Raw genomic sequence first — 24,519 nt, 5'->3', positions numbered from 1 at the left:
TGAAACTATGATGTCCATTTATTTCATATCATTAAATTCAGTACAAGAAAAAAACCTGATTATTGCTCTGGATTTTACTACTGTTCTCTGTCTTATTGCCCTACACTACTTAAGTGAATGGACAGATCAATTACATGGCTATAAAATAACATATGCTTTAAAGAGCACATACAAAATGTCTTACTACTTCACCCTATGCAAATATCGAGTTTTTCATTTGTATAAACTTAAAGCTATGGTGTTCATTTTGGTTAGAGACAATAGAACATGGAATGCTGATTTTTTTCTGTTTTATTAAGTACACGGAATATGGCATTTGTAAGAAGTCACCTCCCTCCGCCCCCTGATATTTCTCTGTGGCAGTGTTTCTTAAAGGGGTGGTGGAAACTCAACTGCCTGCATCAAACTACCTAGCACCTTGCTAGAAATGTAGATTCCTCAGCCCTACAGCCACTGATGCAAAGCCTCCAAGGGAGAGACTCTGGGGTCCTAGGATCACTCTTATAAAAGCTGTGATCTGAAATCCATTTGTCTAGTCGTTATCCTAAAAAGTAAAACCCACAAAGTGTTAAGTGGATTTAAGAACAACTGCATTTAAAAATATAGGGGTAAGACACTATCCTAAATCAAAAAATAAAATGTATTTTTATTTTTCTATTGGAGTATAGTTGATTTACAGTGTTGTGTTAGTTTCAGGTGTACAGCAAAGTGATGCAGTTATACATACACATATATCCACTTTTTTAGATTCTTTTCCCATATAGGCATTACAGGGTATCGGGTCTTCATTGCTGCGCGCAGGTTTTCTCTAGTTGCGTCGAGTGGGGGCTACTCTTCGTTGCGGTGCGTGGGCTTCTCACTGCGGTGGCTTCTCTTGTTGCGGAGCACAGGCTCCAGGCGTGCGGGCTTCAGTAGTTGTGGCACACGAGTTTAGCTGCTCCGCGGCATGTGGGATCCTCCTGGACCAGGGCTCGAACCCGTGTCCCCTGCACCAGCAGGAGATTCTTTAACCACTGCACCACCAGGGAAGCCCTCAAGGTCTATTTGATTCAAGCCTGACTTGCCTACGCAAAGGAACGCTTTTGGGAGATTTTCAAAAGAAAATGTTGTCACAGCAGACAAGTGCAAAGGACTTCCAAATACTCTCTTTTTAAAATGAAACTACCATTTAAGCACTTTATTTTCTACACAAAAGACAGCTTAGAATTTGTTGAAATAAAAGATCCTGAAGATAAGCTAAATCTAGGGGCTTCCCTGGTGGCGCAGCGGTTGAGAATCTGCCTGCTAATGCAGAGGACACGGGTTCGAGCCCTGGTCTGGGAGGATCCCACATGCCGCAGAGCAACTAGGCCCGTGAGCCACAACTACTGAGCCTGCGCGTCTGAAGCCTGTGCTCCGCAACAAGACGTCATGATAGTGAGAGGCCCGCGCACCGCGACGAAGAGTGGCCCCTGCTTGCCACAACTAGAGAAAGCCTTCGCACAGAAACGAAGACCCAATACAGCAAAAATAAATTAGTTAATAAACTCCGACCCCCAACATCTTCTTTAAAAAAAAAGAAAAAAGATAAACTAAGTCTAAAGTTTCGGCATGCACTGAGTATATTAATATAGTCCCTGAATAGTTTGACGTATTTCATTTTTATTAAAGTTGATCACAATTCCTACTTCAAGATATTCCATCACTTAAGGGAAAAGAAAAGAATTACAGCTGCTGGTAGGGAGTACAAGTTGAATTAATGCAAATTTTAGGGAAAGGATTGAAAATATTTTTCATAAGACAGGTATCTAACAAGATAAATATGTGAGCTTCTTATACTATGTTACCAAAAGGAAAAAGTCCCTGAAAATTTCTTCCGTATAAGAATTCAAGATGAAAACGATCAAAGCCATGTAAATGCAGAATGAACATCAGCGTTTTTGAGAATCCGTAATCTAATCCTGCAAAGGAAATATTAAAAATGTAACATAATAAGAGAAATAGCACCTTTTTAAAAATCAAGTTATCTAAAATGTAAGTTTGCAAAACTATGCTGCACTACAAATCTCCACATGAAATCATTTGAAAAGGAGGTAGTAACACAAAACAAGCAATTCTGAAAAGTGTAAAGTTACATGCTGATTGTAAAGGCAAAGAATACAGAACAATTAAAGCCAAAATCACACCTACATATCTATAGCAGGCCAAAAGTTCCTTTTCTTTTAAAGGCACACATTTAATAGTGTCTCTAAAACAGGCCAGGAAAGCAGCATACCTTAATATAAGGGGGAAATTTTTTAAGGACATTTTTAAGAGTTAAAACATTTTTAGAACTAAAGCATTATTAGATTTTCTTCAGTGTATCTTTCTATTCAACCCGTGGACAGAAGCTTTACCGTAAGATTTTTGCTATTCAGTGGAATTCAGAATAAAATGAAGTCTATTTCAGATCATACCCTAAAACATTTTGTTACCTAAGTACCACAAAGGGATTGTCACAAGATGATTTTTTATTAGATGATTCCACGGTATAGAGCAGCCTTTTTCAGCCAGAGTTCTGAATGTAACAGACACAGTGTTACCATCAGATTCAACGTTATTATGTTTTTTTTACAAGTGAGGCCAAGTATATACATACATTCTTTCTTTCTAATCCCTTAAAATCCTTACAATTGAAAAGCTTGACCTTGAGTAGTTAATTCAAATAAAAATAAACTTGCTTAGGAGTATAATTTCAGTGGCCTAAACATATTTCCAAAGAATATTTTCCAACTGTGACACCTACTTGAATATTTTGGGCTTTTTATATGACTACTTTATCTAGATCAAAAGATTTACCATAGCAAACTATGTCTATGCTTCCAAAAACTGTTATTAATCAAAAATGCTACCTTATAACTTGAGAGAAATAGACCTTGGGTTCAAGAAATGCTAATACATTATTAACAGTTATTATAATTCTGTATTTAGTTTCATTTATAAATATCACGTAAATATCACTGGCAGGCATCATAATATTAAATCATTAAACTAATTTCTAAATATTGATTTCAAGAGCTTTGAACATATGCTGCAAAAAAAATTTAGTAAAACTTATTTTTAGTTCAAAAACTAACAAAAGTTTTTTTTTCCAGGTAATACACCCAATTATTTTTTTTTATGATCATCACCTACCCAGGAGTCGATAATAAATACTTGCATAGTTCTTGGAGAAAACGGACCTGGCACAATCTGAAGACAAATATTGGCAAATACCACGTGTCCCAAGTTATAGTTTAAGAAATAACACAATCCTCAGTATTTCATGAAGCTGTTTATTCTTATTATTAAAACTTGGACTCAAGTAATCCTGGTTATTCTGGAAAAGGCACCTTGTTGTAGGGATCATTTAATCATCCTTTTCGACAATCACCTCTCCGTGAAGCACCTTTCTTCTCTGACGTAACATATGAAAGTAGAGTTGTGGAAACACTTAATTGAAAAAAGAAAACAGAGAAGGTAAGCTATGGTTGGAAATCTTTTATACTTGAAACCTCTTAAACATGGCGGCCTTTGAAAGCAAGCACATCATATACAGTTGCTACTACCCCCCTAGTATTTACAGGGCTCAGGGCCACATACCATATGCCTAAATATTTTAATGCCATCAACTGTCAGTCTTTTCAGCAAACTTAAATATTTTGATAAATATCTCTTCATAATGACCTGGAAGGCCATGTCTGAATTTAGAATTCTATAACTCTTCGGAACACCGTGCCGGAACAGTGCTGCACAAGGAAAGCTGCCCCACCTGGCCCCTTCTCTCCATTCCATCGGCTGTCCTGTACCATGAGGGGTCTCGTGAACATCTGTGTGGATGTCCAAGGCCACACAGCCCAGCTGCATCCACCCCCCTCACAAACAGCTGCCCCCTGATCTCAGGGATGTGTACACAGGTAACGGTGCTATAACCCCCAGGAGAACAGACTGGGCAAGAGAGCTATGCAGTCTAGATGCGCGCTCAGTGCCCTCTGGGTTGCAAATTCCATGGTCCCGGGTTTCCAGGATGTGATCTGAAGGACGGGGGTCCTGTGTGGAGTGGTGACCAGCAGTGAGCCAGGACACAGCCCTCTATCTAAAACTGGGCCCAGAGCAAAAGCCCCTCTTGGCTGGGCGTAAGGGTAGTCTGGTACACACACACAAATATATATGTATTGGGTCAGTTAGACAAATGGTCATCCACCCTGTCAAATCTGGAGAATTATTTTGAGCCAATCTGAACCAGTACTTTAAATTATAGGGTAAACGTTGGTGCACAAACAAATTAACATCAGCTACAAACAGTACAAGTATACAAATATCTCTGAAAACGATGAACAGAACAGCCACAACTAAAGAACCTAATGACAAAACAAGCTTTGAATATCTTGCTTAGGCAACTGTGGGTAACTACTTCTTGAACTTAGCTCAAATGGAGCCAACATGCATAAAAGATTTTATTTTTTTATTTAGGTATCCAACCTTCATTAATGTAACCATCATATTATACCTAAGGGCCTAAATATATTCAGGCCATATAGACTTAAAGCTAACTGACCGATTTTTGCAAATACTTCTATAACATCTTGAGTAGTTTAGTAGAAGTATGGGCTTGAGTTCAAACCTTGATCTTATTCACTAGCTGAGCGATTTTTAAAGCAATTCTCTTAACCTCTCTAATCTCTAATGGCCCCATTGATAAATGGGAACTAAAAGGACTTCTTTTGAGCACTAAGTGCTCAAAATGTATGTTTATACTTGTAATTAGCAAAGGATTTAATAAGCAAAGTATAATTAGTTGCTATTACTACTAATACTAATAATGAGGTGGAAAACACCCCCCTGGCTGGCTGATCCTCCAGCAGTTGGGGCTCTCAGGTAACCGACAGCCTCCTAAACTGAGAAGCAGCTACTGGCAAAGGCTGGTCTTCACAGGACACCTGAAAATGCAGTCACAAGTTACTGGTTTGATGGTTTCAAACCATGATCTCTTGGGCCCTGGGTTTCCACAGAGATGCCTCAGTGGCTGTGAGGAAAAAAAGGCAACCCAAGACCTGAACCTGTAACTATGATAGGACAGGTCTGGCTCTGCTCCAGACCTCCAACATTCACTAGATGTTGCGCAAAGCAGGGGAAGAAACAAGTGTCATAGGCACACCACCCGCGAGCCCTCCTGAACTGGCCCTGGTGGATAATCGGAGGAGAGTCAGGCTGAGATGGGAGAAGATAAGGGGAATAAAATCACTATATGACCATCAAGGCAATTTTGATTTTGGAAAAACTTAAAAGTTGGAGGTCCCAAGGAAGTGGCCACATTTTATGTTCATCCTCTTTAGATGAAATATTTCATATTACGTCAATGTCGATTTTAGATTCTATAAACATTTCTCATTTCTCTTTCCGCCCCGCGCTGACCCGGAGTCTCTAACTTTATTGAGGGGGGCAAACAACACCTTTGCTTTATCTTCATATTTCCTGCTAGTGATTATCAAAATCTGACCTAAAAATATACCACTTTGTATTTAAATGAAATGAATAGAGTCTCACCAATGCATTGCACCTATTGAAAGGTAAGGAGAAATTAGTGGAAAGACTGAGTTATTCAAAATATTTTAAGAAAAGCAGCTTTTTTATTATTTTCTAGTACACAGGGCAACACACAGAAGGCTAACAAGTACTCCTGGATGATCTTTCCAAGTATGTGTTTAATGAATAGAAATGACCTCAGATTTTCTTGGATAAAATGTTCATGTTCAGATACATAATTTCTAAATGCTTTCAAAGAGTTCACTGCAGGCTTTATCTTTTCTTTAAAAACATAAATCATACTAAGCTTATTTTTAAGTGATTTTGAGAAGGCAATCATTTGTGTGTTAATTTACTTACCTTTTTTTCTCACAACTCACCCTTCAGTTATTTCACATTATGAATACATGTGGCACTGAACGGAGGTTTTGATGCATTTTTAAGACACTAATTTTCCTTGTTTATTAATCTGGCATCTCATGACATCTTTTGAAAAACTTTGACAGCATATGCTAAATCAAAGTATACTACTAATAGAGACATACTTACATGGTATATACGAGGCCATGGTTATAAGAAGAAAATAATAGTAGTCAAAAGAGACATTGTATTTATTGGGAAGTCTTATTGAGAACATTCCTGTTTTCTTCACATATGGTAATGCAGCGTATATTGTAAGAAGTTCACCAGCAACTCCAACAGGATATAAGATGATAAAAAAATTGTATCTGGAGAAAGAAAAACCTGACAATTATTTTCTAGAATAATTATTGGATTTTATATCATGATTCTTTTGCTACTACTTTATTTAAGCTTAAAAGTTCTCCTTTCTATACATACTTATATTAACCTCACGTAACAAGGTTAAGTTTTTTTCACTTTAATCATTTGCTTATTAATTATCATCTTTTTTTTTCTTATAGTAGTTTCCATTTTCATGGCAAGATCTTAATAAAGTAAGAAGTCAACTTACTTTACAGGACTGAAATAACAATACATTTTAAAGTCAGTGACTGATTGATGCAGTTTTTTAAGTATAATAAAGTATACAAGTACTATAACTATTATAGTGTATTGTAAAGTAAATGTAAGCATTGTAAAAGTAACTGCTTTGACATCTGGAATCATACTGATTTTTTTTCCCCTGCAGTTAGTCATTTGTTGATCAAATGCTGTGTTTTTTTAAAAAGACCAGTTATGATCCTAATTTTATATCTAAATCTTGAAATTGCCAAAGTCGTTGTTTGGAGACATTTGGAAAACGCTTTGTGGTTACTAATTAAAAGAATGACTATTTTAGAAAACTGATAAAACCACCTGAAGCGTCAGTAACTACTAACAAACATACTGCCTAAAACTGTTTTCAAGACAAAACAAGGAAGACAGGCCGTTTCCTGAATTTGCACATTAAAGGAACAGTCAGCTTGCTTAAAAGAGAGCTGAGAGAGTTCTAGTCAAAATCCAAGTCACAGTTTGTTCATTTGGATTGCGGAGCATCCTCCAACACAGAGCGGGCCCAGCATCACTTCCGCCTACAGTTAGAGGAACACTGCACAAGTGTCCACTAGTGCACCCGCAGGACAGCCTCAAGCGCCCAAGGTAATGACATTTCTTAAGAGTTTCCTTATTCCTATGTGCCAAGGATATGCAAGGACAAGAGGGGACAGAGGGGGGCAGAATTATTTGCCAAAATAGACGAACTGGTAAAGAAAGAAAATGATCCTTCTACTGTCCCTCTGTGTCCCCTCCTTGCCTTGTGCATGCCACCTGCTTCCTCACCAGCCTGGGGTAGTTATGTGTGTATCATTTAAATCAATTTTTTCCAACCTCGATTTTCTACCTCAATTTAAAAGTACATAACTGAGCATTTTATATTCCTTTCTTGAGTAAGACATTCAAGCCTCTTAAATTTTTTTTTTAACTTTATGTGACTCTCAGATAATTTTTTTGGGGGGTAAGATTGTTCTTTATTTTATTTATTTATTTTTTTTTTGCTGTACGCGGGCCTCTCGCTGTTGCAGCCTCTCCCATTGCGGAGCACAGGCTCCGGACGCGCAGGCTCAGCGGCCATGGCTCACGGGCCCAGCCGCTCCGCGGCATGTGGGATCTTCCCGGACCGGGGCACGAACCCGTGTCCCCTGAATCAGCAGGCGGACTCCCAACCACTGCACCACCAGGGAAGCCCAAGATTGTTCTTTAACTGAAAAAATATCACACTAAGTATAAACTAGGTTAAAGCCTTAAAGACGTGATTGTTTTTAATGAAATGGGAAAAAATTACACAATTTGACTTTACTTGCACTTTGAAAAGGCTCTATGTCACCAACTCTCTAAGTTCTGATGGCAGCATGACAGATTTAACTGCTTATTCAGAAAGAGACATGATGTTTCCTTACAGATTCCCAATTGTCATCAAAAATTTTCTGAAGGAACTGCATTTTTGAAATTAAAATGGAAATCAATATGAAAACATAACATTATGCATTTATCTATTCAGTGGGTTTTTCTAGGAACATGTCTGACAGATAAATAGAATCAAAGTATATTCAAACCATCACAGCAGGGCAACTCTATAAATAAGAAGCCATTTTTAAGCTTTACTTGAGAATAGCTTCAACACTGGAACATAAATATAAATGTTATTTTAGGTTATTTAATGGGGTTGGCAAATATACAGCTGGTTGGGATCTTTAAGATTTTTGACATGAAACATAATTATTCACGATTATGCTTAACTGACGTGATGTGTTATGTTAACATGTGCATTTCAAAGTTGAAAGATTTTATAGTAACCTGTTTAACATTAAGGCAATTGACAAAGGATTTCTAACAGCAAATTTAAACATGCAATGGTAGAGTTTGGAACTTTTCCAGAAATTCAAGACATGCAAATGCATTCTAAAAGGCGGGCAAAGCATTAGAGACCATTATCTCCCGCAAACAAATTTTATAAATACAGCAAATAAAAAGAGACTATATTATGAATTAGTATTTTCAAAGGTGCTAGAAGTCTGAAAGACGGAGGTCATTCAAAATGGCATGAGATGCATTCTGGGATTAGAATCCAGCTACATTCCAAACTGCCAATTTTGCCAAACGCTTATAAATGGTAGTGCAACCTTCTTATGACAGACGAAACGTTTAAGCTCCAACTATAATTTTGAAGTATTTTGTCATATTCAAAATGGTAAGCCACAAATATCTAAAAAAGAGCTAGAGAATATAAAAACGTTTGAAAGGGTATATAGTATAATTAAGAGTGATAATCCTTTGTGGGGGAATATAGACAATTTAAAAGGTTTTTATTCTTTTAGGTTATTTATATATACTAATTTATTATATTTGAACATGTATAATATGAGTTATTAAAAAAGGAGTAATTAATAAAAAATGTTAGGCCTTTTGTATAAGGGGAGCAAAAACAAGTCTGACACTAGTTATGAATTACCTTTATAAGCTAGCTATGGATTAATACAAATATCAGAGTTTTAAAAAATAATGGAAATATGGATATTACATTGTTTTTAATATCACAAAGCATATTTATAGCATCAGAAAACTGGGAATAATCTAAATTCTAGCAATATAGAACCGAGTCAGTCATACTATGGAATATTATGCAGCATTAAGAGTTAGAGAGCTAGATCTAAATGGATCTGTACTGACTTAAAAAAAGATCTCCAATATGTAAACAAAAATCAAGTATCGTATCCTATTTATGTTTTGTTTGTTTTTTTTAAAGAAGATGTTGGGGGTAGGAGTTTATTAATTAATTTATTTATTTTTGCTGTTGTTGGGTCTTTGTTTCTGTGCGAGGGCTTTCTCTAGTTGTGGCAAGCGGGGGCCACTCTTCATCGCGGTGCGCAGGCCTCTATCGCGGCCTCTCTTGTTGCGGAGCACAGGCTCCAGACGCGCAGGCTCAGTAGTTGTGGCTCACGGGCCTAGTTGCTCCGCGGCATGTGGGATCCTCCCAGACCAGGGCTCGAACCCATGTCCCCTGCATTAGCAGGCAGATTCTCAACCACTGCGCCACCAGGGAAGCCCCTATTTATGTTTTTAAAAACTCACATCTGTGTGTTCACATTGCTGTTATTAAGAAAAAGTCTGATGGTAAACTCCCAACTTTCTCTCTCCAAGGAAAGCGAGTGGGGCTCACGTAGGAGTACAAACAGGAACTTTCCATGTTTATTCTATATACTAAAACTATTTGAGAGTTTTTCACAGTGAAAGCATATTACTTTTGTAGCTTAATAAAAATTTTAACGAATGAAAATACTGTCAAATTCTTGTATTCTACCTATGTGGGATACATATCTATCTCCCTATCTCCCTATCTTATCTATCTATCTTATCTATCGTATCTATCTATCTAATTTACCTATCTACATAGACATATATGGGATAGACGTTTCTTAACCCAACTGCTCCCCTGCATTTCTTACCACCTGGCATTTCTCACACCTGTTAGTTGTTGTATTTTCTGTTCCTTCCATCTTGAGAGGACAGAGATTTTGTTGCACTCACACCTGCACCTCAGGTATGCAGAAGGTACACAGCATATGTTATTGTTATTATTGTTATTTCAACTCTAAGTGCAACATGGAGAATGAAATGAACAAATCTATGCTGGTTTGTGATTTGTTCTCCAAAGGGCACAAATAATAAGTTGTTTTTATAATAACTTTGTAAAATACCAGCTGCTCAAAGAACGCATACTTTAAAAAGGACGGAACATCTTCTGCTTTAAAAACTGTTGCTTTGGGAGGGCTATGTTTAGAACCCTTGAAATATAAATTTTGTCCTCATAACAAACAATACAATTTCAAATAAGGGTGACTTTTTTGTTTGTTTGTTTGTTGTTGTTCTGGCCGTGCCATGCAGCATGTAGGATCTGATCTTAGTTCCCCGAGTTCCCTGACTGGGGATCAAACCCGTGCCCCCTGCAATGGAAGCAAGGAGTCTTAACCACTGGACCGCCAGGGAAGTCTCTAAGGGTGACTTTTTAAAATGTCTGTCTACTTTATACACACACAAAATGTCTGTCTACTTTATACACACACAAAAAAGTTGACATTGTATATATAAGATACTAAAACTTGTGGATACTAGGTGGACTATTAAAGTAATTTAAATCAATAACTGATTGATGTAAGGGCCACTTTTAGCAATTACAAGAACAGTATGTATTTAATTCAATGAAAGTCTGTCGTGTTAAAATAATTTCTATGCACTGGAGGTTTCAAATAATTTCTTTAATATGCATCTTGTTACTAAAGCTTGCCTATTTTTAAAGTTTATTTTTAGTGTTTTAGCTTATTTTCCTAACTTTGTTTTGTAGAATAAAAACTTTGTGAGTTGTCAAAAAAAAATTTAAGTCAATCAAACAAAATGCCATATTTTTGGCCAAGAGTTGATTTAATGTAATTCCAAAGATGTATATCTTGCTTTCAAGGAAAAATGAAAGACCGATTCAGAGGCTAAGGACACTAACGTAGTTTGTCTGGCATTGCTTTCACTCAAGATATATGTTAATATGATTGTTGCCCGGTCATTAAATTAAGCCTTTAGAATGCAAGTTGTAACACTGCTGATTTCAAAAGCAGCAGCCTCCTGGCAACACAGGGCTAAGACACACATTTTAATTCTCTGTTAGCTCAGCACACAAAACACGCATGCGCAGGACCGAGAGCAACTAAACTGCAAGACATCGTCGCCACCTGGCCCATTTAACGAAGTATGGCAAGTGGTCGAGAAGACTGAATGTGTAGAAGGAATAGCGAGTGATCTCTGTCACCGTCCACGCGACCAGAAAAAGCACCACACTCTCCTCATTCTGGATCTGCAGAATTACAGAGAAAGCCACAGCGTTGTTTAACCTTGAACTTCTTTCTCCACGAAGATATTTTCTGTTTATTATTTAGTACGTGCCTTTTATTATAACGGAGAGCTAGGGTTAGACAGATGCAATACAGAAAATGCAATGCAGTCACCATTAATAAGTCTTTACAGACACACGATTTAAATGTGCTCTAAGCACAGGAATGGTCAAATTTCTATTGGGTTCTCTGTCTCACCCTTCTACTCCAGCCAATAACTCAACCATCCCAGGACAACATCAGCCCCTCAAAACCAGTATGGAACAATCTGACCCTCGGACTTTCTGTTGGTCGTCAAATCACACCCATCCTACTGCAGCACTAACTCCCGAATCTGCCCACTCACTGCAGCCCTGCTACCACGGTGTCAAGTTAGGACCTGATCACCTCTCATGCAGAATGCTGTCACAGCCCCCTATGCAGTGTCCACTTCAGAGGTGGACGTTTTCTCTTAAAAGCAAAACACAGAAGCAAACCAACAGAAACAAAATTGGAAGGTGCTAGTCCTGGGATCTAAAAGCTTCATGGCTTCCCCACTGCTTAACAGGAGGAAAGGGTAAAACCCCTCCCACCTGAGCGTGATGTTCAAGGATCTTTACAGCTGGAGCTCAGAAATCTCGACTTCTTGTGCAACGACTCAACCCCACCCCCAGCTCTCTCTGGGGACACAAAATTTGTATTATTTCCAGAAAATGCTCTGAATGTGTCTTAACATGCGCCATTCCCTCTAATTATCAATAGGATGCTCCTCCCTTTTCATTTTTTTATAAATGTATTTATTTATTTTTGGCTGCGTTGGGTCTTCGTTGCGGTGTGCGGGCTTCTCATCGCGGTGGCCTCTCTTGTTTGCAGAGCACGGGCTCTAGGTGCACGGGCTTCAGTTAGTTGTGGCCCACAGGCTCCAGAGCGCAGGCTCAGTAAGTTGTGGGCCCACGCGCTCAGTAGTTGTGGCCCGCGGGCTCCAGAGCGCAGGCTCAGTAGTTGTGGCGCACGGGCTTAGTTGCTCCGCGGCATGTGGGATCTTCCCAGACCAGGGTTCGAACCCGTGTCCCCTGCATTGGCAGGCGGATTCTTAACCACTGTGCCACCAGGGAAGTCCCTGAATGCTCCTCCCTTTATCAATACTTCCCATGGAAAACCCTTTCTCACCTTTAAGATCCAGCTAACCACCACGGCCTCTGGAAAACTTGTCCCAAACCCCTCCTCTCACCCTGAGCAGTTACATGCTCCCCTTCCTTGTTCTCACAGTACTGTGTTCATATCTGTATTATAACACTTGCCAATTTCTATCAGGATTTGTCTGCCAAACGCTTGTATATCTACAGCACTCAGCTGATACACTCCTTCCTCGGGGAAGCCTTCCTTCACTCCTTAAGTCAGGCCAAGTCTGCCGGTTACTGCAATCCACACTGGCCTCTTGTTTCAAAGCACTAACACTAGTAAAATCAAACAATTATTTCTGCAACAACTTGTGTACCATCTCTCCCAATTCCAGGCTCCATGAGGCGGGAACCATACGTGTATTGTAAATAGCCAGATTCCCGGCACAGAGTCAGGAACAGAATAGGCACGTAATTCATACTTGTTGAATGACTCAACATCTGTAGGGCTGCCCCCTACTCCCCGATGGTCAGTACCCCTGACAGCTGAGACTGACTTATTCATTTCTGTAAATCCCGAAGTAAGCACAGTGCCAGGGGTACAGAATGCACTCAATACACGCTGGTTGAATTAGTTAAAGATGGGTGGAAAGATGCCCATGGGATACCACTGTAGGAGAAGATTAAATAGTAAAATCAAGGAAGAGATTTTCTGCAGTATAAAAAAGAGGCGGAAGAGATAAATTGGAAGACTGGGATGGACACATACATACCACTATATATAAAATAGATAACTAATAAGGATCTACTGTATAGCACAGGGAACTCTACCCAATACTCTGTAATGGCCTATATGGGAAAAGAATCTTAAAAAAAAAAGAGTGGATAGGGACTTCCCTGCTGGTGCAGTGGTTAAGAATCGTCTGCCAATGCAGGGGACATGGGTTGCAGCCCTGGTCCGGGAAGATTCCACATGCCATGAAGCAACTAAGCCCATGCACCACAACTACTGAGCCGGCGCTCTAGAGCCTGCGAGCCACAACTACTGAGCCCATGCGCCACAACTACTGAAGCCTGCGCTTCTAGAGCCTGTGCTCTGTAACAAGAGAAGTCACCGCAATGAGAAGCCCGTGCACTGCAACAAAGAGTAGCCCCCACTTGCTGCAACTAGAGAAAGCCCGCGCGCAGCAACGAAGACACAACGCAGCCTAAAATAAAAAAAATTTTTTTAATTGGAAAACCCCAATTTATATGGCTATAAAAATGCCAATTTTTGGTTTTGCTGGTGTTTCAAAGCCATTCTACGAACACACTAAGTCAATGTACAATCACACTTACATCCAAACCCAACCTTTCTTTGGCCAAGGGTTCTGCTTCCTGAAATACAGTTAATACTTTGGATTCCTATTAATAAGAAAGCTTTCCTGCAGGCTCAAGTAGACGAAGTGTTGTGTCACTTACTGGTTTTATACTGTGAGTAACGAGCCACACCATAAAGATTCTTGAACTCACTTGGACCCCAGCCACAAGCACAGAAGTAGGCACAATTCCTTAAAGAAAAAAACAAGTCAACCACTGCCCGAAATGCAATCTATGTCAAACATAAAAATTAAATCAAAAACTCACCAATTAAACAGTGGACTATCTGTAAGCAAACACACAAAAAAATCACATGTCAATAACATACAACATAAAATAAATTCCTGTCATCGTTAATTTTAAATGCATCTGTAGGGAGTAAATAATCAGCAAAATAAGACTAATTTTGCTCAACTGATGTATTTTCAAATAAATATGGCAGTGATAGATAAACAGCGACATTGAAAACTTACCTCAAGCAAGGCAAATGTCTGGAAAAATTTAAGTGTCTTCTGAATACTTCTATATAAACCTTTGTGTGTTCCTTTTTCCATATAAAAACGTACCATGGCAATAGCTAGTACCAGCCACCTAGAGAAAGTAAAAGCATTTTATAAAATTCTATCACAACGAATTCCACTGAATCCTTAAGGAAATGTCATAATTTATACAGTAATAACATGTATGTGTTATTATGCTCTCAGTTCATTATTCTATTTTAAAAACCCATAGGAAGAAATGACAAACATCGTTTTTACATTGACTCTTCAAGGGAATAAAGAGAACATACTCGAAATCAACTACATACAAATGTCAAACACTGTGCATTGTATTTTTGGTCTCAGCAGATAAACTGACGGACGGAAGGAATAGGTTTCTGTACCAAAAATGAAGTTATTATAAAGCATTTAATAATTATATAAAAATTTGAGGTAAAAAGCTGTGTGTGTATAAATATGTATTTTATACAAATATATAGTATATATTTATATGTAATTATACGTAAAAATCTTGATTGAGGGGCTTCCCTGGTGGCGCAGTGGTTGAGAGTCCACCTGCCGATGCAGGGGACATGGGTTCGTGCCCCGGTCTGGGAGGATCCCACATGCCGCGGAGCGGCTGGGCCCGTGAGCGTTGGCCGCTGGGCCTGCGTGTCCGGAGCCTGTGCTCCGCAACGGGAGAGGCCACAGCAGTGAGAGGCCCGCATACCACAAAAAAAAAAAAAAAAAAAAAAAAAAAAAAAAAATCTTGATTGAGAATCATTAATTAACATTTTTATCATTTTCTCTAAATAAAAACAATTGTGGTGCCACAGAAGGGACACATATAGAAGGTCAGACATAAGCCTGCTTTTAAACAGTGTGTTTTAAAACTAGTGGTTACCAAGGGGGAGAGAGCAGGGGTAGGGGCAAGACAGGAGTTAAGAGATACAAACTAGTATGTATAAAATCAATAAGCAACTAGGATATATTGTACAGCACAGGGAAATATAGCCATTGTTTCCTAATAACTTCAAATAGAGTATATTCTACAAAAATACTGAATCTCTATGTTGCACACCTGAATCAAACTATACTTCAATTGAAGAAAAAGTTTGTTTTCGAAAAAGAAAAAATACATATGTCCCCTTCCCCCTTTTAACTTACACTTGTACATTAAATATAGTTGCTGTGAATTAATGGCACTTAAAAACACAAGCTACACCTGTGGAGACCGGCTTTGCCACCCGGGTACTCAATCTCCAAGAGTCACTGATGAGAGGTAATGTTTTTTTCCAGTTTCCTTTGCAATTACAAAAGCACTTTGAAGTTTAAAAAAGTTGCGTCACCTGTAACTTTTAAAAATCCTTAATAATACACCCATGGAAATGAATCGCTACCCCAGGCTTTTGAAAACAGTGGTCTCCAAACTGTCTAGTTAAATGGATTTATGAACTATAAAATTTATAATAATTTTATACAGTTTTAACTTTTTAATTAAAGAGAACTCAATAAAATAGACAAATGGCTTAAAGGTGCCTGCAAAGAAACGACGGACTGAGTGGGGTGAAAATGGAGACTCAATCAAACAGCAAGAAAATGGCAGAGAGGCATTTCAGCCCCGGGAATCTCTTCTCCTCAGCGCACAATGAGGTTAAAAACGATGACCTTGGGCTTCCCTGGTGGCGCAGTGGTGGAGAGTCCGCCTGCTGATGCAGGGGACACGGGTTCGTGCCCCGGTCCGGGAGGATCCCACATGCCGCGGAGCAGCTGGGCTCGTGAGCCATGGCCGCTGAGCCTGCGCGTCCGGAGCCTGTGCTCCGCAACGGGAGAGGCCACAACAGTGAGAGGCCCGCGTACCGAAAAAAAAAAAAGAAAGAAAAAAACAATGACCTTTAGTGAGATATGACAAGGAATCAGGCAAGTGCCAGAAACTACCACAAAGACTTTTGAAATGTACAAGTATTAAGGATAATAACAACAATGATAATAAGTACACTTTCAGAGTGCTTTCAATGTTCCAGACACTGTCCTTATATGCATATTTAATATATTAATATTCATCCTCACATACCCCATGAGGTAGCGACTACTACTATCCCATTTCACTGCTGTGGAAAATAGGCAGAAAGGGCCCTACAGCCAGTCAGCTGGACCTCAACTCACCATTCATCTCACAGTCTATGCTCTTGAACTACTCTGCTGTACTGGTCTGGCTCTAAGCATATACTGTGCCTTGGGATATTAGCTAATCATAATAATTCATGTATTTAAATTGTAAGTAATTTTTAAAGTTATACAGAATGTTATGCTCAAATATTTTAACTGATAGTAGTACGCGATCAAGAAAGTTTGAAAGCCACTCTTTTATACGAAACAATCACCATGCATGAGATATCTTGCGGACTTACCCTAAGGCTCAGAGGTAAGTTAATGGTGGAGGTCTCCTAACCCTCACTGCTCTTCCCTTTCTACTGCACCATGGCTTTACTGGATTCACCTCACGCTTCCATCCCGCATTAGAGCCAACACTCAACCCTGTGCTGGGCTAATCTGAGTGTGCTTAATCTGGATAAGTGTTTTAGGTAACCTTCCAGGTTTAAAACATTCTGATTTCATTATCCTCAATTCCAAGTGCTTACTTACACTACTTCTAACAAGAAAACAAAAAGCTTAATGTTTTCATTCACATTTTCCCATATACTTGTCTTTTAGACAAATCCATATCAGATTTTTACCAAAGACCGATTTAAGAGGTAACTGTTAACCTATCAAAGAATTCATCAAAAGATTAATTTAGATGGCAAGTTTTCTACATTTTTAAAGGCATGATATAAAAATCCATGCTTTTTAACAGTATAACAAATTTTACTGTTGTCCCATAGGTGGCAGTATTGTACCAAGTAGCACAGTATAACAATACTATCCCCACTCACCTGTTGGAAATAAAAGAAATTAACACTCCGGGGTTAGAAAGGACCATGGAACTATCTATACTAACCTCTCATCTGTTTTTTGGTAAATATGGCCAGGAACTCATCTGAACTAACCCGTGCTCACTTCCTAAGTGCCCCCCCCGCCAATCACAAAGGGTGAGACTCAAAGTCTCTCTTGAGGGCCCTACATTCAGCTAACGTTGGGCTTTCCTATATCTGTCAGTTTAGTAAACTGTAATTTTAAAAAATTCCCAAAGCAACAGGAAGTGTCTACAATTAGGAATTCTTTTTTGGGCAGGTTTTTTAAAAAATCATGCTACAGCTAATGATTGCCTAAATATGAACCCAAATAGACACTTTCAGTCCTTGACAAAACACTCTCTTTGGAAAATATAAACATGTGTTTCCGCATGTAGAAGGTTTCTCACTTGCTTAATTCATTTATTTCATTCATTCATCTTCAGGATCAATACAGGACAGGTACTGTGCTAGGTGCTGGGGAATTGGGATAACAGGACATAGTTCTGGCCTCAAGGAAACCTTAAGTTACTAAGTGGAGACAGAACACTGCAAGCAACGAAAGGAGATGTGGCATAACTTCCTAAACACCTTCTAACACTCACTAAATGCCTTCTTCTCATGCCACTATGGCTACAATTACCCTGAAAAATCTTACTGAAGGTGGGGCTCTTTCTTCTAGCTGCCTCCTGGTGCTTCTTTTTCTCCTCAGATTTCTTGGAGACCACCTGCTTTTTGAAGAACTTGGTTATCTACACCTATACTTTTTTTTCTTAATTTCAACACTGCTTTAAAATTTTTTTACAACTTCAAACATATACAAAGGTATAGAGAATGAGTGGTACGATGAACCCCCATTTGCCCACTGCCCTGCTTCAATCAGTATCATCTTATTGACAGTCTTGTTTCATCCAAACCTCTATTCACTTCTTTCCCCACAAGCCTTCCTCCCTGATTATTGTGAATCAAATCTCATACATCCTATAATATGACTCATAAATGCTTAATTATGTATCTCTAAAAGGTTTATTTTTCATAAACATAACCAAAACACCACTACCCATGTGAAGAATTGAACAATAACTTCTTCTATCACAAAACTTAGAGTCAAGATACAAATGTCCTTAACTGTCTTATAATTTTTTAAAATCATGATTGAAATAAGATTCATACATTGCAATTAGTTGCTATGTGTTTTATGACTTTTAAATCTATAGGTTTCACCTCCTTCCATCCATCCTCATCTCTCCTCCCCTCTTTCTCGTGAAATTTATCTGTTGAAGACCCTGAGTGGTTCCTTCAGAGTTACCCGCAGTCTGGGTTTTGCTAACTGGATACCCCCATGTCATTTATTATGTTCTTCTGGCCTCCGTATTTCCTGTGAGTGCATAGTTAGTTCTAAAGGATTGATCAGACAGATTCACGTTCAAGGTTAATTTCTCCGTTGTGTTGTGTACTTCCCCAGGGAGCCCAAAATTTCTGGCTGTCCCTCTTCGTTGTGATGTTAGCACCGATGGTCATTATCCACATCCATTATCTCGGCAGTTACTGAGAAAGGATGATGTTCTGATTTTACCGCGTCTTCTTTTGCGGTACGCGGGCCTCTCACTGTTGTGGCCTCTCCCGTTGCGGAGCACAGGCTCTGGACGCGCAGGCTCAGCGGCCACGGCTCACGGGCCCGGCCGCTGCGCGGCATGTGGGATCTTCCCGGACCGGGGCACGAACCCGTGTCCCTGGCATCGGCAGGCGGACTCTCAACCACTGCGCCACCAGGGAAGCCCCGAAGATGATCTTTGACGTTCATACAATCCATACTTCTGTGTGGTGTTCACTGACAACTCTAAACTTCCTTTCCTAGACTACATGCAGACTCGTTTAGTAGCCAACATGTGTTTCAATTTATCACACATAAGGCTCTCATGCCAACAGAGTTAAGCTGAAAGGTTCATAAAAGAAAAAAAACCAGATAAACTGGACTTCGGTACGATTAGGACCTTCTGCTCTTTGAGAGACATTGTGAAGAGAATGAAAAAGCAAGCCATACCTGATAGAAAATATTTACAAATCACATATCTGATAAAGGACTTGTATCCAGACTATATAAAGAACTTGCAAAATTCAATACCTGAACATCTAACAACAAACCCATAAAAAATGGGCAAAAGATTTAAACAGACCCTATACCAAAAAAAGGTACACAACTGGTAAGTAAACCCATGAAAAGATGCTCAGGGTCATTAGTCACTAGGGAAATGCAAATTAAAATCACAGTAACACAATACACCACTTAGAAGGTATAAAATTATGACGACTGACCACACCAAGTGCCGATGAGGATGTGTGGCAACTGGAAAGCTCATTCACTGCCCGTGGGGATGTACTGTACAACCACTCTGAAAAAAGCTTGGCAGTTTTATAAGAAATCAGCAGTGTGACTACCCTATGACCCAGCCATGCTACTCATAGGTATTTACCCAAGGACAATGAAAGTGTGTCCACACAAGACTTGCATACAGATGCTCACCACGTCATCTGTCATAGCCCCAAACTGCAAAGAACCCAAACGTCCATCCACAGATGAAGGATAAACAAGTTGTGGCAGGTTCATACATGGATCCACCTACCTCAGGAATAAAATATATGTCTATTACTCAACACTTCAAGAAATGTACGTGCCTGAACCTTGGGTTTGGTGCTCTGCTAATGCAGACTATGTACACTGTGAGGATATCTTAAATAGCTTCTTTCTGCATGACGTGCATTTTTAAATTCACCACTAGGGGTAGGAATTATCCTTTCTAAACACCCACTGTGTGTCCAGCACCCTGCCGATCACTTCATATCCACTATTTCTTAATTCCTTGTAATAACCTAGCAAAGTAGTTGCTTTGCTACCCTGACCGATGAGAAAACCCAGGGTCAGAGAGGTTATGGAACTTACCTAAGGTCACCCAGCTAAAAAGGAGTGAAAACATAACCTTCAATGAACACCTTCCTGTACTGTTTACAGGTGAAAATCCAAACATGTTAGCGAGGCATGTAAGGCCTGTGCAGTGAGCCAGGCTCCCCATCCATCTTCCTTTCCCAGCCTACATTGCAGGCCTGCTTGCTGTCACCCCAACCGCACGTCAGCATGAATTGTTCCCTAACTCCTGCTCTTTCCTCATCCCCGCCGCTCAGTTGGAATGTGATGGTCCCCCTCCTCCGCCCAAAGCTTCCTCTGATCCTCCCTACCTGTCTGACTTGACACCTCTGCGGAACACTTACTTCATCCTGTCTTTTATTGCAATCTACAAATGCCCCAGGTAGCACTTCTACAAGGACAGGGCCTAAAATATTTAGCTTTTGTCTCTCGCTTGACCTAGGATAATGCACTAACACATGTGGGCTTCAAAAGTGTTTGTAGCAAAGCAAAAGAATTAAAAGAGAGAGAGAGAGAAACGCTCACTTTCCTAGTCAAGCATCTGTTGTGAGCAAGTACAATAAAAATCCTCACACCCTTTAAATTACATTATTACTTAATTAATTACATCCTGTAGTTCTACTCCAGGAATTCATCTTAAACAACTAATTCAAGAGAAACAAATTAAAGTAAAACATCATTAGAGGCATGATTTAGTCCATTACTGTACCTTAACTCTATTCCCTCTTATGTAACCACGAAAGAGTGTAATTATGAAAACTACGTAGAAATATTTGGTGAAACAGTGAGTGAAAACAGAATGTCCTACACAGCAGATACTGTAACTACAATACCCTCTAATGTGCATTCAGTCACTCAACAAATATTTCTTGAGTGCTTCACGGAGCTGACACTGTTACAGGACGACACAGACAATAAGCAACAGGACCAATCAGTAGAATTCATTGTACAGTTATACGGTAATAAGTACGATAGAGAAAAATTAAGTAGGCAAGGGGGATAAGGAGTGTTTGTGTGCGGTTTTTGCTATTTGAACGAAGATAGCCACGAAGGCCTCCCTGAGAATGGAGATTTGAGTAAAAATCTGAAGGAAGTAACTCACGTGAGCGTTAACAAGGAAAAATGAAAGGCCATGCTACGCTTATAGAATTAGGCAAGTTCTTTCCTACATTTATGTAAAATTTTATTTCTTAAATATTATTTTGATTGTTTTCAAGACGATTACAAAAAAATTAATAAACCCTCCAAAGTTCTGCTAAAAGAGGAAAACAGAACAAGCAAATGAACAAAAAGAACCTTTGCATTAGCAGATGTAAACTAGTATATATAGAGGATGGATAAACAACAGGGTCCCTCTGCCCCAGCCCTCCAATTAAATCGGGAGGCTTTCTTGCATCTCATGCCTATTTCCAGAATTAAGCTCACTTGGAATATCTACCCTCTACATATGCAAATCCTATCCCTTCTTCAAATCTCAACACCTTTAGAAAGCCTCCAAAGGGTTAATTATATGGATTATTCCATTTCCGTTCCCCTTGCCTTTTTTTTTTTTTACATCTTTATTGGAGTATAATTGCTTTACAATGGTGTGTTAGTTTCTGCTTTATAACAAAGTGAATCAGTTATACATATACATATGTTCCCGTATCTCTTCCCTCTTGCATCTCCCTCCCTCCCACCCTCCCTATCCCACCCTTTGGCAAGGGACCTTCTCAACACAGGCAGGGAGACAAACAAGTTTTGGGGAAGCAGTAATTTGCTGAGCCAGGGGGGAAGGTTAGGAATGAAGTGTGAGAACACAGCTGAGAGAACATTTAATTCTACTGCAGGTCGGGTAAGAGACCCAGAAAACTGCAGAGGTGGCTTGGCTAGAAGTCACAGCAGAAACACGGGGATTATTACCCAAAGAATGAGCAGCCTGAGCAAAGATGGAGAGAGCCATGAAAATAAAACTGCATGGTGTCTGAGGGCATAGTTACAGTAGACTTCAAAAGCAATAAAACTGGAAAGAGGAAATCAGGGAGATATTGCAAAGGGCCTTGAACGACAGACAGCCTAAATCCCTCCCACAACAGTAGAGGCAATGGTGGGGGGGGTGGTCACCGAAGGCTTTAAACTGGAGTTATGCATTGAGTTTCATTTTTTGAAAAGGTAACTCAGCCTTCAAAAGGGAGAGTGGCCTGGAAAGGAAAGGGACAAGACCAGTTAATAAATGGTAGGCATCCCCGGAGTGTTTACTAACTGGATGAGACTAGCACAGAGGACAGAGGATATTTTCAGCCTCCAGGGTATCTAAAGGCTGCAGCACACAGTGGGTACTCCATTGTTCTACAGTAGCTTTGATTCTATTAGTTTTCCCTTTCAAGATTATAAAATTTAGTAAAGTGGAAAGAAGTAGCACAGCTCTGGATTCAGACTGTGCCGAAATCCAAGTCTGACACTTGCTGGTTTGGGGAACTTGAGCAAGCGACTTCACCTATTTGTGCCTCGGTTTTCTAGTCTATCAAATGTAATATCATGCACCCCTCACAGGACTGCAGAGGACCGGAAATGACATACTACACCTAGAGTGACCGACACAGTGCCTAGCGCACAGCGAATCCTCAATAGATAGCAATATTTTCATTAACTGTATTTGGTATTAAGCACATAATAAGTACTCAGTACTGTGTCAAATCATTTATTAAATCTTTATCAATCACATTTTTCTATAAGCCCTAGAGAAAGTTAAAGGTGTTAAACGTTTCCCCAGATTTGTATAGATTAATAATACTTCATGTAATAACGGGAAAATAACTTTTTTAAACGGCAACGCCATTGAGAAACGCAAGAGCATTTTCCCAGCCGGTTTTGAAAAGCGGTCGACACAAGTCACTGTGACAGCTCTTTGCAGAGAGACAGTCATTGTGTAACCTTAATTTGTAAGTCGTACTGAAAGCCACAAATAAAAGTACGGGTATCAGTCATGGAGCCAACAAGATGCTGGACACGAGTGCTATGCTCCGATCCGGCAGGGTTTTTAGAAAACCGTCCCAAGTAAGAAGCTCTCGGGAGCACTATTACTTAAAAAACAAAACAAAACAACAGCAAAAAACCCCGTAGCGACACGAACAGTTAGGAACACTCTGCCCAACCATCGGCGGCACGAGGACGCACTCCAGGGGCTGGCGGCCGAGGACTCAGGTCTGGGCCTCCGGCCAGACGGCTCCGGGCTCCGGGGTGGCGGGACCCCGGCGTTTCTCCAGCTGCAGCAGCAGCGGCGCCCGCGGCGGCCGGGCCGGAGCCGCCTCCCCGGCGGGGCGGCCCCGCATTCCTGCCCGGGTCTATACTTAACCTCCGGCCCGCGCCCCGCGGCCGCAGCGCACGCCGTGCACCGTATTAGGCAATGCCCCGCGAGCAGGGCCCCGGCGCCCCTGGCCCCCCCGACCACGCTCCATTCAAGCCCGGCGGCGGCTGCAACGCCCCTCCCCCACGGCCCCGCGCTGCGCGCCGCCCCCGCGCCGCGACCACCCCGCCTCCGGGCGCGCCCCGCGGCCCGCCGGCACCCGGAGCGCGGAACGCCAAGGGGCGGCGGCGCGAGGAGGGCCCCTCGGGGCGCACGTACCCCGCGGTCATGGCGATGTTGTAGAAGGTGAGCCAAGCGGTGGCCAGCAAGCCCCGGCGCGTCCTCTTGCCCGCGGTCTCCCTCTCCTCGCCGGCCTCCGAGGCGCCGCCGTTGGTGCCGTCCTCCTCGCTGGACGCCATGGCGGCCGCGCAGCCGGGGGACGTGGACGAGAGGGGCAGGGGAGCGGGAGGGGTCCGGCCGAGCGCGCCGCTGAAGCGCCGCCGCCCGCTGCCGCCGCCGCCTCCGTCAGGCGCCCCATGTGCCGCGCGCAGGAGCCTCGGCGCCGCCAGCCCGGCCGCCCGCAGGGGGAGGAGAGGGCGTCCCGGGCCACCGCCCCGCCCCCGGCCCGCGGGAGCGCGCGCCGCGCGGGGACCCGGCCGCCGGTCCTGGGCGAGGGGGCGCGCGGGGGTCCCGGGAGCCCCTGGGTGCGAGCTCAAGCTCTGCTCTCGGGGAAACCCATCCGCCTCGCCAGCTGGGGGAGCCTCCTCTTGGAGACAGCCCGAGCGTCTTGGCGCAGACTACGGGCGCCTTGCTAGTTAGTGCCTTGAGCCGAAACGCACCTGGACTTGGCGTGGCCCTGCCCCGCCCAGACTTCTGTAAGATTGTTTCTGGAGGTGGAGAGAGGCCGTGGGATCCTCCCGCCAAAGACTCATTCTTCAGAGCTTCTGGGGAGGAAGCGCCCACTTTTCACCCTGTTTCAC

General features: G+C 41.3%; 1 protein-coding gene across 2 annotated transcripts; it reads right to left on the bottom strand.

Annotated features, from left to right (window-relative positions):
• Nucleotides 1–1,624: 1,624 nt before the first annotated feature.
• HACD1 (3-hydroxyacyl-CoA dehydratase 1) lies at nucleotides 1,625–24,519 on the bottom strand. Of its 2 annotated transcripts, XM_032624663.1 has the most exons (8): nucleotides 23,819–24,091; nucleotides 14,332–14,449; nucleotides 14,126–14,144; nucleotides 13,961–14,049; nucleotides 11,241–11,362; nucleotides 6,073–6,251; nucleotides 3,392–3,450; nucleotides 1,625–1,940 (listed from the first exon to the last, which is right to left on the bottom strand). In XM_032624663.1, the coding sequence occupies exons 1-8, from the start codon at nucleotides 23,956–23,958 to the stop codon at nucleotides 1,935–1,937; spliced, it is 732 nt and encodes a 243-aa protein (XP_032480554.1). In that variant the 5' UTR covers nucleotides 23,959–24,091; the 3' UTR covers nucleotides 1,625–1,934. The 2 variants fall into 2 exon arrangements, with proteins under 2 accessions (XP_032480554.1, XP_032480555.1); XM_032624664.1 differs by lacking the exons at nucleotides 1,625–1,940; nucleotides 23,819–24,091 and adding an exon at nucleotides 24,379–24,519 and having other exon boundaries at nucleotides 3,280–3,450.

Source organism: Phocoena sinus, chromosome 2, assembly GCF_008692025.1.
Source record: "Phocoena sinus isolate mPhoSin1 chromosome 2, mPhoSin1.pri, whole genome shotgun sequence".
NCBI lineage: Eukaryota > Metazoa > Chordata > Mammalia > Artiodactyla > Phocoenidae > Phocoena > Phocoena sinus.
This window is presented reverse-complemented; position numbering and strand designations above follow the sequence as displayed.

Excerpts from the sequence above, each read along its gene's own strand:
- HACD1 (XM_032624663.1), bottom strand. The coding sequence starts at position 23,958 with ATGGCGTCCAGCGAGGAGGACGGCACCAACGGCGGCGCCTCGGAGGCC. Across the intron at positions 11,363-13,960 it reads TTACTCACAGTATAAAACCA|ATCCAGAATGAGGAGAGTGT; the intron begins GTAAGTGACACA and ends GTAATTCTGCAG. Across the intron at positions 3,451-6,072 it reads CATGGCCTCGTATATACCAT|TGTTTCCACAACTCTACTTT; the intron begins GTAAGTATGTCT and ends TTTTCAATTAAG.